This window comes from Rhinatrema bivittatum, chromosome 1 (assembly GCF_901001135.1).
Source record: "Rhinatrema bivittatum chromosome 1, aRhiBiv1.1, whole genome shotgun sequence".
Lineage (NCBI taxonomy): Eukaryota > Metazoa > Chordata > Amphibia > Gymnophiona > Rhinatrematidae > Rhinatrema > Rhinatrema bivittatum.
In genome coordinates this window covers 194,107,810-194,122,578 of record NC_042615.1, presented here as the reverse complement: position 1 = coordinate 194,122,578, position 14,769 = coordinate 194,107,810, and the positions used below count along the sequence as shown (strand labels likewise).

Below are 14,769 nucleotides of genomic sequence, written 5' to 3'. Positions count from 1 at the left end.
AAGAAATTCTTTTGCTAGAAGTATTTGTTTAAAATCTGGGTATGCAGTATTATGCTAATGGTATCTGGTTTTTTTTTCCCCTCAGATGGAGGACAAAACCATATTTTACGAGGAGTTTGTGCATTTCCTTAAGTATCCTATGATAATCTACAAGCGAGAGCCAGCTGTGGAGCGGGTGATGGATTTTGTAGCTAGGTTTATCACGTCTTTCTACCAACCAGAAAAAGAGAATTGCACTGAAGAGGAAGATGAACACTCTCCAGTGAATTACTTGTTTAATTTTCTGCTGAAGGTATTGCATCTTGACACTGTTATGTATCATGCAAATTCATATCTAGTAGAATACATTCTGTTTTAATGAACTGTTTATATTTTCATAGACGGTATAGGTGAACCGTATAGCATTAGATCAATTTTTGAAAAACTGAGTAAGGTAACTGGGCAAACTTACTTGGTTATCTCGGAGATGTTCAGTTACTGAATTGTGTGTGGATGAATGTCTGCTAGATTTAGTTAAACTTGTTAACATTGATTACACTGGTATACAAATTTTTAGAAGTCTGCTTCATTGATAAAATGTGCCAATTATTATTGATGTTAGTGTGCTGAATTCAAATATAACTGTTAAAACCAGTCGATTGGCTCCTGTTTTCATGATATTTAAGATTTTTTTTTTTTACATTTTAAGTGTCTAGTGTGTAGATAGTTTTAATCATAAATTGTAAACTTATGTTTTTAAGATGTATAATATTTCACATGTTTTGTTTATGTAACACTTAAATAATTAAATCAACATAAGGATTATAGAAATAAAATTTACTATGAAACAAAAGACCAAAACCTATTATGTATATAACCCTTACTTGGGGTGTTTTAAGTCCCAAGGGCACACAATCTAATTTATATCTTCTGAGGTTGCTCTGGCTTAACCTTTCCATTCCACGCTGACTCTGTTGCTTGGGGGGGCTCTCGTGTATGGCTCAGATGGAGAAAAGGTCGCCAGTATTTGTGCTATACCTTAAGTGCTTCTCATGTGGTGAGAGGCTATAAGAATTAGACAGGACCAGGTCTGGCTGTTAAAATAAAATTTACTTATTCATAATGTTAAAATCCATTTGTCCAAAATGATGTGTACATCTGACTGTAGTTACGGGGTTTTCTTTCCATGTAGGTAGGTGTTCTTATTACAGACCTCCGGGTAGAGCCCATGGTGATTTTAAAAGTGCATACTCCCAGCAGCTGTGAGGGAATCCTATTACATGGGTCCCATTTGCTTTGCAAAAATCCTACCTTTAGGCATCTTCTTCCCCTCACACACCAAGCGTGTCCTGATTCCTTGTGCAGAGATCCGTTTGTGGTCTCCTTCTTATTCTTCCTTCAGCTGTTCCTTTATCCTCCGCTGTTACTTCTTGGATTTCTCTTGTGGAAAAATCGGGGGATCAGGCTATTTCTCAACACTACAATCCCAGTGGGGAAGGGGGATCCAAAAACCTACCTACTTAATGCAGAAGTCCAAAAATATTAAGTTTAAACTGGATATTTGCTCTGTCTTCACTGTCTCTCACAGCAGAATCCATCACTGGTGCTTGTCTACCTAAGATTTAGGGAAAGCTCACAGGTCTTTGACCCCCTGGTGAGAGTCCTTTTCTAGAATCTTTGACAGACACACGGAGCATGTCCAGCATACTGCTAACCATGCGTCCACGCGGGGTTCCTCTTCAGTCTCTTCTTTTCTGTGGAGCTTGCACTTCTTTTTGGCAATTTTTTTTCCTTTTTTGAAGTACTTTTTTCCATGGCATTGATCGGCTTCTGTTGGTGCCCACAGTGCTCCTGGACTATGTCCATCACAGACCCCCACAAGGTCTGTCTCCTCTGTTGGGGGCATCCCACGATGTCCACTGTTGTGATATCTATGCCCAGATGACCCCTAAGAGTTGTCAGGCCCGTCCTTGATAAAATAGAAAAATTGTTCGGGTCAGATTGGTTGGATCCATCCTCTGCCTTGGGGACCTCCACCCTGCTCGGAAAGGAGATCTCGACTTCGAGATCGCCCCCCTCCTACGTTCCCCGGCTTCGATCTCCGTGCAGGGGATCAACTGTGGTCTTTGTCGACCCGTTCTTGGTCGGGTTCCTTGCCTTCACCATCTCTCTGGCAAGGCCTGCGGTGACCATAGAGAAAGATTGAAGAAACACATCTTCATCTTCTAAGCCAGACCATGGGAAGGCATTGATGTCTGTACCCCACGAAGTTATCTAGGGTGGAGGAAGCGATTCCCTCCGACCCTGCCGAAGACTCCAGACGGCCTCTACCAACACTGGTGGAGGGCTCAGTGCTCCAGGGGACATCCTGATTCCACCTGCTCCTCCTCAAGCCATTTTATCCTCATCAGCCTTTGAGGAGGAGTTAGAGAGGCGCATGCGGTTCTCAGTTGGCAGAGCCCTGTAGGGCTTTGAGCCTCTGGTTCCACCGGGACCGCCACCACCGCAGGAGCCTACTCCCACTGGTGCTTGCACCATTATTTGAACAGCTCTATATGCTGCTTGGTGTCCTACCGATGCAGCCGGCTCCGGTGCCCCAAGTTCCTTCACAGCCAAAGGGAGCACCGCTGCCACCGCTATCTACCCCCATACCGGTGAGCATCTCCTCTGAGAAGGACGGGCCATCGGGTTTGATGGTGCTATGTCACCTCCCAGCTATCCCAGGGCCATCGGGATCGATTCCACCGGTGCCTTAGGTGCCTACGATTTTGCCGATGCCATTGGATCTATCGGCACTCCTACGACCTCAAAGCTCATTGATGTCTCTGGCACCTCTTGGTGCCGTCAAGGCTTACATCTTGCTCACCATTGGGTCTTCGACCCCCCCACCCCTTCCCCCCCATCCCTGGAGGGTCGCAGTGAAGGGGAGGCGTCCATATTCTCCTCTGAGGAATCAGAGGATCTGCCTTATGAGCCCTCTCCACCGGAGGAGCGACGAAAATCTCCCCCAGAAGATCTTTCTGTCGCGGGATTCGTGAAGGGCCATGGCAGAATCGGTACCTCTCCAGCTTCTAACAGAGCAGGACACCAGGCACAATGCTGGAGATTCTGCAATTCATGGATGCCCTGAAAGGTGGTCGTGGTGCTAGTCCATGACACTTTCCAGGAGCTGGTATCCTGTCTTTGCGAACACCCAATCTCTGTGCCACTGGTTAACCAGAAGACAGACTCTGTGTACCTAGTATATCTGTCAACTCCCCTACCAATCACTGATGGTAGAATCAGCCCTGAAGAAAGCAAAAAGGATTTGCATCCATGCCTCTGCTCCTCCAGGGTGAGAACATAAGGCTCTCGATGCCATTGGTCCCAGGTGTTTCAGGGCACCATGCTGACTGCCCGGATTGCTTGCTACCAGTTATATATGGGACAGTTCTCCAGGAACCTTTGGAAGTAGGCCCTTGAATTTAGTGAGCTCCTACCACAGCAGTTCCAAGAGGATTTCCAGACAATAGTCCAGCAGGACCTGGAGTGCAATAAACACGAGGTTCACTCTGCGCTGCTGCAGCGGGCATAGGAGCCCGGAGGACAGTGTGGCTATGAGCCTCAGACTTGCGCCCTGAAGTCCAAGACCGTCTGGCTGGTTTGCTGTGTACAGGGAAAAATCTGTTAGGGGACTGAATTAAGGAAGCCGTGGTGCAGCTGAAGGACTATCAGGAGACTCTTCAGCAGTTGTCAGCTAGCACCTCTGCCACCCAAGAAGCTCCCATGGCAATAGACAAAGAGGCTCTATTGGCCTCAATCACTACCCACCAACACCGAGGTCCAGGGCTCAATTGCCTACTCCCAGGGCGAGGCCAGGACAACTTGACCACCCCAGGCAATCATGGTTCTGCTGCAGAACCCTGCCATGGGGATTTGACTGGCAGCAGGGGAGCTTGAGCTAGCCTTCTCCACAGGACACCGTCCCCCTGGTTGTGGGTCGGCTTCAGCTGTTCGCAGATAGATGGCCCTCGATCACATCGGACTTCGGGTCCTGTCCATCGTGTGTCAAGGTTACCAGTTGCATTTCCAGTGACTTCCACCCTGTTCACCTCTGTGTCCCCGGTGGAGAGCAGCAGGGGACTTCCAGATCCTTCAGGTAGAGTCTCTGTCCTCGTTCTGGCTCCCGCAGTTGGGCCCAGCCAGGAAGACGAGGGTTCTACTCCAGGTACCTTCTAATCCCTAAGAAAATGGGTGGCCTCCAACCCATTCTGGACCTGAGAGCTTTAAGAACATAAGAAAATGCCATACTGGGTCAGACCAAGGGTCCATCAAGCCCAGCATCCTGTTTCCAACAGTGGCCAATCCAGGCCATAAGAACCTGGCAAGTACCCAAAAACTAAGTCTATTCCATGTTACCATTGCTAATGGCAGTGGCTATTCTCTAAGTGAACTTAATAGCAGGTAATGACTTCTCCAAGAACTTATCCAATCCTTTTTTAAACCCAGCTATACTATCTGCACTAACCACATCATCTGGCAACAAATTCCAGAGTTTAATTGTGCGTTGAGTGAAAAAGAACTTTCACCGATTAGTTTTAAATGTTCCCCATGCTAACTTCATGGAGTGCCCCCTAGTCTTTCTACTATCCGAAAGAGTAAATAACCGATTCACATCTACCCGTTCTAGACCTCTCATGATTTTAAACATCTCTATCATATCCCTCCTCAGCCGTCTCTTCTCCAAGCTGAAAAGTCCTAACCTCTTTAGTCTTTCCTCATAGGGGAGCTGTTCCATTCCCCTTACCATTTTGGTAGCCCTTCTCTGTACCTTCTCCATCACAATTATATCTTTTTTGAGATGCGGCAACCAGAATTGTACACAGTATTCAAGGTGCGGTCTCACCATGGAGCGATACAGAGGCATTATGACATTTTCCATTTTATTCACCATTCTCTTTCTAATAATTCCCAACATTCTGTTTGCTTTTTTGAATGCCGCAGCACACTGAACCGACTATTTCAATGTGTTATCCACTATGACGCCTAGATCTCTTTCTTGGGTTGTAGCACCTAATATGGAACCCAACATTGTGTAATTATAGCATGGGTTATTTTTCCCTATATGCATCACCTTGCACTTATCCACATTAAATTTCATCTGCCATTTGGATGCCCAATTTTCCAGTCTCACAAGGTCTTCCTGCAGTTTATCACAATCTGCTTGTGATTTAACTATCTGAACAATTTTGTGTCATCTGCAAATTTGATTATCTCACTCGTATTTCTTTCCAGATCATTTATAAATATATTGAAAAGTAAGGGTCCCAATACAGATCCCTGAGTCACTCCACTGCCCACTCCCTTCCACTGAGAAAATTGTCCATTTTCCTGTCGTGTAGCAAGATGGACTCAGAACAAGTGGGTATAGTGTGCTCATGCTAGCAGTTGGAGACTGATCTGACGTCAGCACGGGTACATATACCCCCACAGGAAGTGAAGCACTTCAGTAATTTCAGTCTCCAAAGCAGTTTGAAGAGCCTGCACGCTCGCTGAGCGTGTTTCCAATCTACTTTCTATTTTCTACTTTCTACTTACTAAATTTCTACAGGAACATCGAGCCTCGCACTCCTGCGGTGATACCCTCTGGTCCCTCCCCCAGTTGAGATTCCCGGGGTGATTTTCGCAATCCCTCGGAGGTTTCGGCCTCGGTCCGGTGGCCGAATCGCGGCAGGGACCCAGCCTCCGAGCGAGGCTTGGGCGGGCTAAGAGGCGCCTCGGTCCCGGCGTGGACCTAGAGGCAGCGGGTGCATTTCCTCAAGCGCAGCGGTGAAGGTATTTCCCCTCTCCCCCCCGCAGCCGGAGACCGCCTGGGTTCCAGCCGGGAAGCGCCGAGGATCAGGTAAGGCGTACATCTCTTACTTTTGGTCTCCGAGGTACGAGGATCGGCGGCGTTGCCTGTATGCGGCACGCCGCAGAGGTCGCCATTTTGTCGGCCTTGTTAAGGTGTTGAGCGCCCATGATAGGCGCCTGTATCGTATTGAGCGCATATTTGCTGACCGCTTCTTATTGAGCGTCTATTGTATATCATTTAGCGTATATTACTGACCGCATATTATTGAACACATTTTGTATTGAGCGTATATTGCTGCCCACATATTGAGTGCATATTGTATTAAGCGTATATTGTTGACCGCATATTATTGAGCGCCTATTGTATTAAGCGTATATAGCTGCCGCTTATTATTGAGCGCATATGGTGCTGAGCGCATATTCTTAAGCTCGCAATGGACCGTTCGAACACCCCGGCGTCTCCGGTGGCAGCGCCTTCTGATTCCGGCGTGAAAGCTCTCGGCCTCTGCTCAGCATGCCAGCTTAGAGCCAAGCACAGTGAGGAGCCAGACTCCCTTTGTGCCCAATGTGAGGAGGCAGTGGGAGCCTCGGGCCAGGACCAGTCTCAACCGAGGTTTGCTGAGAGTTCCCCGGGGGCCACCCCAGATCTAGCAGGCAGTCTTGAACAACCTGGGATCCCGGGGGACTTGGTACCCCGAAGTCTAGAGACCACTTCCATTTCCTGGGTGGATCTGTTTAAGGGGATCCATGCCTTTGTACAGATGTAATCAGCTTCCCGTCCAGGTCCTGCTGCTGCTGTTGCTGCTCCAGCGGATCCTGTCCCTGGACCTTTGCACCCTTATCGTGGGCAGGAGCACCCGCCTCCGGGCAGTCCGCGTCAGGCGGACCCTGATGTTTCAGAAGACGAGTCCGAACCCTCCGAGGAGGGGGAACTTCCCGCGGGGATTGAGCCATATCGAACCATGAGGTGGTTCTTTCCCAAAGAAGATCTCTCCGACCTGGTATCTCAGTGCCTGGCGGAATTGGCTATTACAGGCCCCATCACTACGGTGCCATCTACACAGAACCCTCTGCTGGAAGTTCTTCGTCCTACGGCCCGCCATTCTCCCTTCTTGCAAGCCGCACAGCGACTGATAGATCTGGAATGGGCTGCACCAGCGGCCTCATTCAAAGGGGGTCGGGCCCTGCTGGGCATGTACCCCCTGGATCCGGCAATCAAGGAGATGCTGGCGTGCCCTCAGGTGGACGCCTTGGTTAGCGCGGTGGTCAAGCGCACTACCATTCCAGTTGGGGGGGGGGGCAGCCCTCAAGGAACCTCATGACCGGCGACTGGACGCCATCCTGAAACAGACATTTGAGGTGGCAGCTCTGTCTTTGCGAATCGCAACCTGCTGCACAGTGGTGACGCGTTCCTGTTTGTCACAGGTCAGGAACAATGCTCCAGTAGCGGACATGGAGTCCGCTCTCTTGTTCCTCACAGTTGCTGCATCCGACCTAGTCCGTACAACAGCCAAGGGGATCTCATCTTCTGTAGCTGCCAGGAGGCGGCTCTGGATACGGAATTGGTCAGCCGATGCTCCTTCGAAGACACGCCTCACCAGAATGCCCTTTAGGGGTTCTTTCCTGTTTGGCAGCGACCTTGATAAATTGGCCAGCACATGGGGTGCCTCTCCAATACCTCGCCTGCCGGAAGATAGGTTCAAGAGGAACCAGCGTGCCTTTCCGAGGCCTTCCAGAGGCAGAAGCTCTCAACGCTTCATTCCCTATAGGGTTTGCTACCAGGCGCCTCGTCCTCAGGCCAGGAACCAGTCCTTTCGGACCAAGCAGCATAAGAGGGGAGCCGGCTCGGGTTCAGGGCCCAGCCGCGCCTCCCAATGAGAATCAGCCGATCCATCCGGGTGACGGAGCCATAGGGGGCAGGTTAACCCTCTTCTACCCCAGTTGGGTCGAGATTACATCGGACCAGTGGGTCCTCGCCATTATCAGAGAGGGGTATTATCTGGACTTCCATCATCTCCCTCCGGACAGGTTTATGGAATCTCCGTGTCCAATCCACAAGAAGGCAGCATTGGAAGCTACCCTGGCGAGGCTCCTGTCCTTGAAAGCCATAGTCCCAGTGTCTGCATGGGAGATAAATTCTGGGCATTATTCCATTTATTTCATCGTACCCAAGAAGGGGGGGCACCTTCAGACCTGTCCTGGACCTCAAGTCAGTCAACCGGCACTTAAGGGTCCCAAGATTTCGCATGGAAACTCTGCGGTCAGTCCGAAGTGCAATACAGCCAGGGGATTATCTCGCATCCCTGGATCTGTCAGAGGCCTACCTGCATATCCCAATACATCGGGATCACCAGCGCTACTTACGCTTCAAGGTCCTGAAACAACACTTTCAGTTCCGGGCGTTACCCTTCGGGTTAGCCACCGCGCCACAAACCTTTACCAAGGTAATAGTAGTGGTGGCGGCGTCCCTCAGGAAGGAAGGAATTCTCGTCCATCCCTACCTAGACGATTGACTGATCAGGGCAAAGTCACCGGAGGAGAGCCACCGGGCAACCAACAGAGTTATATCTCTTCTGGAAAGCCTAGGATGGGTAGTCAACATGAACAAGAGTTCCCTGCAGCCTGACCTCCAAGAGGAGATCAAAATTCCGGAATCGTTTGCAGGCCCTGCTAAGCACCTCCTGGCCCACAGCTTGGGATTATCTACAGATCCTCGGCCTAATGGCGTCCACTCTGGAAGTAGTTAAGAAAGCAACAAGGAAGGCTATCTAACAAAGCCGTTGGGGCAACAAAATGAGGATTAGAAGCCAATATGTCCAAATTCCGATCTTTTATTGAAGACTTAAAATTAAACAACGCCCGACTCAGGCCGAGTTTCGCCCTATATCAATGGGGCTGCATCAGGGGCTCTGTTAAAATCAAATCATATTCATATCGGTACAGGTGAAGTATGCTAAATTGCATCAAACTGGTCTTCATATAAAATTTGTAAATTGAACAATGTATTGGAGTCACTGTTCTTTCATAAACACATACAGCTGCATGCCATTCATTTGTTAGCAGCGGGTACGCATCTCTGCACGGTGCATTCGCAAGTGATTCAGAAAAGTGATATGATAGAGATGTTTAAAATCATGAGAGGTCTAGAACGGGTAGATGTGAATCGGTTATTTACTCTTTCGGATAGTAGACTACGGGGCACTCCATGAAGTTAGCATGGGGCACATTTAAAACTAATCGGAGAAAGTGTTTTTTTACTCAACGCACAATTAAACTCTGGAATTTGTTGCCAGAGGATGTGGTTAGTGCAGTTAGTATAGCTGTGTTTAAAAAAGGATTGGATAAGTTCTTGGAGGAGAAGTCCATTACCTGCTATTAAGTTCACTTAGAGAATAGCCACTGCCATTAGCAATGGTAACATGGAATAGACTTAGTTTTTGGGTACTTGCCAGGTTCTTATGGCCTGGATTGGCCACTGTTGGAAACAGGATGCTGGGCTTGATGGACCCTTGGTCTGACCCAGTATGGCATTTTCTTATGGTCTTCATTTCCTAGCATGTAGATAGATGAACTCAGGATGAGTAGGTTTATGCTTCCTTGCCAGCAGATGGAGAAGGAGCAAGGTGACATCACAGCATATATACTCCTACAGTGACTCCAGCCTGCCAGTATTCTCTGTCTCTAGCAGATGGTGGACATGCATCTCCCTATGGGGATTGCTTTGTGTGTTTTTTTTTTTTTTTTTGAAGGAGAAATTTGAAATTCTGATTTGACAAGAAAGCCCCCCTCTCCTGCAGTGATACCAAAAGATTACTGAGATAATTTGCATAGTCCCTCAGGTGTGCCTTGGTCCGGTAGTCAGGTTTCCTGGCGTGGGCTTAGCTGCTCGTTCAGTTGAAAGGCAGAGGGAGCAGGAGGCTGAGCGCGATGGTGACAGTAGATGCTCCCCCCCCCCCCCCCCCCCCCCCCCCAGCAGCTGGAGACTGTCTGTCTACTCAGCTGGTAAGCACTGAGCTCAGGTAAAGTTAAAAAAACAAAAAACCAAAGTTTTACCTTTTATGCAGAGACAGAGGGGTTTTTAGGACCTCCTCCAGTCTCCGTGTTTGGCTCGCTGTCCTGATGTTCATTCCCACTCCATTGGGGTTGGGGAACTGAGCAGCCTGGTGGGTTAAGCGGCCTCAGTGGGCTAAGCCGCAGTTGGGCTTTATCCTTTCATGCTGCATGGAACTCTGCGGTGGTGTTTTTCGCACGTTCCTGTGCATGCTCTGTTGCCCTCTACAGGCCATTGGTGTGCACAGTGAGTCAGCTCTGAGCACACTTATACTCGTTTTTGGGCATGCCTTTTACTTGCACAACTTTTTGAACTTTCCATGCTTTGGGACTTGGCATACAAGTTGTACGTGCACCTTGTTGTGGTTGCTTCTGAGGCACTTCAGTTTTGTGCGCACAAATGTTTGAGCATTTCAGATGCACATTTACCACTGCGATGGCACTGGTAAACAAGAAGCCTAAGTGTCTTCCTCTTTGTCTTGCCTGTCATATTAGGGCTTCTCAGCCTGACCTGGATTCTAACCTGTCAGCGCTGCTCAGATGCTCAGGGAAAGTTGTCTTCCTTGGATTTTGCTAAGCCTGGCTTCTCCAGTTCTGATGATATGCTGGTTCCAGCTTTGACTGGAGGGACGCCAGACCTTTGTTCTCCCTTGACTGGCTCCTCCACAGGCAAGGGCAGTTCTGTGGGACCAGCTCCAGTTCCTTCTGGGCTTTTTCTTGGGTGGAATTCTCAAGGTTTATCAGGCTTTCTTCAGGCGCGGTCCTCCACTTCTCCCATTCCTGTCAGGTTGGACCCTCAACCAGTAGCGCCTCCTTCTTCCAGTCCTATGTTTAAGTGCTGGAGCTCGTCTGCTCTCTGCGGGTGTTCCCAACAGAAATCTGGATGCTACGGATGATGAGGTAGATCCTGATTCCCTGGAAAGTGGGGAAATGCCTCCAGGACTGGAACCGTATCGAACCATGTTGCGGGTCTTTCATAGAGATGAACTGCTGGCCCTGATTTCCCAGACTTTGATACAACTGGGTGTTCCTGGTTCGAATGCCATGTTGGAGCCGAAGAAGAATCGCATTTTGGTTTCTTTATTTAAAGCTCTTGGTTTTTTCCCTGAATTGGATGCCATTCAGGAATTGATTGATCTGGAATGACACCCCAGAGGCGAATTTCAAAATGGATCAGACTTTGGAAGGCCTGCACCCCCTGGATCCAGCTGTGAGAGTTTGTTTTTCCAAAGTGGATGCACTGGTATGTGCTGTCTCTAAGCAGACTGTCCCCGTAGAGGGAGGAACAGCCTTGAAGGATGTATTTGATAGGATTGAGGCTATTCTTCAGCAAGCCTTTGAGGCAGTGGCAATGATTTTACAGATCGCTTCTTGTTGTGCCATAGTGGCACGATCTTATCTGCTTCTCTTGCAGGTGGTTGAGTCTGGAGGGACTTCCATAGCAGTTATGGCGCCTGCTGCTGCCTTTTTAGCAGTCTCAGCCTGTGTTGGTCCGTACTTGGCCAGAGTGGTGGCTTCAGTGATCATGGCCAGACTCAATTCTGGTTGTGCAATTGGTCAGCTGACACAGCCTCCAAAGCTAATCTTACCAAGATACCCTTTAAAGGCTCGTTCTTGTTTGGGAATGAGTTGGAGAAACTGGTCAGGTAGTGGGGCGAATCTCCAGTTCCTTGGTTGCTGGAAGATATGGGGCAGTTAGAGCCCCCTTTTGGCATGAGGGGTCAACTCTGATCTTCCAAGCGGTTTCATCCCTACAGGGAGTTGACCTTTCAGTGGATTCAGCCTTTTGGTAGGTCTCAGTACTTTTATCCCCGAGAGCTGAAGAGAGGAGCAGGCTCAGGTGGCGGACCTTCCCAATGAAGGTTTGCCGACCCACCTTCACAAACAAGGGATAGGGGGACATATCTCTCTTATCATAGGTGGGTCGAGATCACGTCTGACCAGTGGGTCCTGGAGGTGATAATGGGAAGGATATGAGCTGGAATTTCGCAGTATTCTTCAGGACATGTTCATGGTGTCCTTTTGCAACTTCCCGCAGAAGAAGCAGGCAGTGGGCATCATGCTTCAAAGGTTCCTCTGGTTAAGGGCTGTGGTTTTGGTGCCTACGTCTCAAAGTATGGGGCAATATTCCATTTATTTTGTTGTGTCCAAGAAGGAGGGCTCCTTTTGTCCTATCCTGGATCTCAAGAGGGTCAACGGTCATTTGAAAGTGACCCATTTTCACATGGAAACATTACGCTCTGTGATAAATGCGGTGCAGTTGGGAATTTCTGACCTCCCTGAATCTGTAAGAGACTTACATTCACATTCTTATCTGATTGGAACACCAATACTTTCTACGCTTTACGGTGTTGGGGCGACATTATCAGTTCCGGTCACTACCCTTTGGTTTAGCCACCGCTCCCATAACATTTTCCAAGGTTATTGTGGTTGTAGTGGCAGCCTTGCGCAGAAAAGGGATCCTGGTGCACCCGTATTTAGACGATTAGCTGATTAGAGCCAAATCTCAGAAAGAGAGCTGCCTGGTGACACACAAGTTGATCTTATTACAGGAGCTCGGTTGGGCGGTGAACATGACCAAGAGCAATCTTCAGCCATCCCTGTTGTTGGAGTATCTGGGGGTCCAGTTCGACATGGGGTAGGACAGAGTTTTCCTACTGGAAGTTCAGATTCAGAAATTGATGTCTCAAGTGCATCAGTTAGTGAATACCATATGCCCAACAGTGTGGTCCTTCTGTAGGTGCTAGGCTTGATGGCGGGAACCCTGGAAGTGGTGCCATATTTGAGGGTGCATATATGTCCTCTTCGGTGCTCTCTGCTTTCTCATTGGAACACAGTCTCAGGACTATGCAGTTGGATCTACTTGCTGATAGAAATCTGCTCCTGCCTCCAGTGGTGGTTGCAGGAGGATCATCTGAGAGAAGGCATTTCCTTGTCCTCTCCAACCTGCTTGGTGCTTACAACAGATGCAAGTCTCTAAGGTTGGGTGGCTTGCTGTCAGGAGCTGATGACTCAAGAGCATTGGAATGCTGAAGAGTCCTGCTGGAACATCAATCGCCTGGAAGCCTGAGTGGTATGGCTGGCATGCATGAAGTTAGCCACTGGCTGCAAGGTCAAGCGATTCATGTCATGTAGGAGAACGTGATGATGGTGGCCTACATCAATTGCCAGGGAGGAACCAAGTGGCACAGGAAATAGACCAGCTTATGGAATAGGCAGAAGGTCATCTGCAGGTGAACTCTATCTCTCACATTGCAGGAAAAGACACACACTGTAAGAGCAGACTTTCTAAACAGGGAGAGTCTAGACCCAGGAGAGTGGGGCATTTCAGCTGATTGTGGATCACTGGGGCCTTCTGTTCCTAGACCTGCTGGAGACTTCTAGCAATGTGAAGGTTCCTCGATTCTACAGTCATAAGAGAGATCTGTTCCTGAGAGTAGATGCTCTCATACAGGTCTGGCTGGAAGACAGACTGCTTTATGACTTTCTTCCGTGGCCTTTGCTGGGTAGGATAATTTACAAAATTGAAGTCCGATGGGGGATAGTACTCCTGGTAGCATCAGACTGCCCAGGCGTATGTGGTATGAGATTTGCGAAGATTCCTGGTGGAGACTCCCTTTCTGCTTCCTCCTCACATGGATCTGTTACAGCAGGGACCGGTTCTTCACAAGGATCTGACTCTGTTCGGTTTTACTCAACGGTTTGGCCCTGTTGAAGCATGATTATTCCTCCGCGATGATTGTCACATTGCTCTGCGCTCGCAAGTTCTCCACTTTCTTGGCTTATGTGTGGGTTTGGAGAGTTTTTGAAGCCTGGTGTGTGAGGAGCCCTTGTGGTGGTCCTCGTTCATTTAAGATCCCACTCATTTCTGGATTTTTTTTTTTTTTTTTTTTTGCAGGATGGGTTGAATTAAGGATTGACCCTTAATTCCTTGAAAGTGCAGGTTGAGGCTCTTGCCTATTTCAGAGGCCAAGTTAATGGTAGTTCCTTGTTGTCTCACCCTGATGTGATCCTGTTTTGAAGGGTGTGACATCTTATGCCTCCATTGAGTTTACCGGGTCCCCTTGTGGAGTCTTAACTTGGTGCTGGATTATTTGGCAGGCCCTAGGTTCCAACCACTGCACAGCCTTTCCTTGCAGTTGTTGATCTTGATGACTGTGTTCCTGGTGGCTATATGTTCAGCGCATCGAATTTCTGAGCTGCAGGCCTTGTCTTGCTGGGAGCCATTCCTTCGGGTGACTCCAGGGGCATTTCAGCTGCATACTGCTCCATCTTTCTTGCCCAAGGTAGTCTCAGACTTTCATTTGAATCAGTTCATCTCCATATTGTCCCTGAATAAGGTCAGGGATGCAGAGGAGTATCTCCTCTTGTGCTCCTTGGATGTCAAGAAACTTGCTGGGTGGTATTTGGAGGTTTCTGAATCTTGTCGAAAGGATTGCCTTTTTGTTCTCCATGGTGGGGGAGTATGCAGGGCACTCGCTGGATTAAGGAGGTAGTCACTGCTGAGTATGTGTGGATGCAGAAAAAACATTGCTTACTTATGTTAGGGCTCATTCCATTAGGGCCCAGGTTAGTTTGTTGTCTCCCGTCGATATCTGCTTGGCTTTGACGTGGTTCTCCTTACACACTTTTTCCAGGTTTTATCGTCTGCTGCAGGCCTGGGAGGATGCAGCCTTTGCACATGTGATGTTGATTAGACCGTGGGTAGCCTCCCTCCTTGTTTGGGAGTAGCTTTAGTACATTCCACTGGTCCTGAGCCTTCTGTCTACATGCTAGGAAATGGAGAATTACCATATTTTTCGCTCCATAAAGACCAGTCCAGGAAGGGATGGCCAGAATGAATCGGCCGTCCCTTGCTCCTACCATGTGACAGGGGCCGACCAATGGCACCGGTAGCCCCTGTGACAT

At 48.8% G+C, this 14,769-nt stretch overlaps 1 protein-coding gene across 2 annotated transcripts in view; it reads left to right on the top strand.

Annotated features, from left to right (window-relative positions):
- NCAPG (non-SMC condensin I complex subunit G) overlaps nt 1–14,769 on the top strand; it is a 455,902-nt gene that overhangs the window by 23,902 nt on the left and 417,231 nt on the right. For both annotated transcript variants that reach the window (XM_029590425.1, XM_029590416.1), the window contains exon 3: nt 86–292. In XM_029590425.1, the coding sequence (XP_029446285.1) occupies nt 86–292 (207 nt within the window). The remainder of the gene's footprint in view (nt 1–85; nt 293–14,769) is intronic.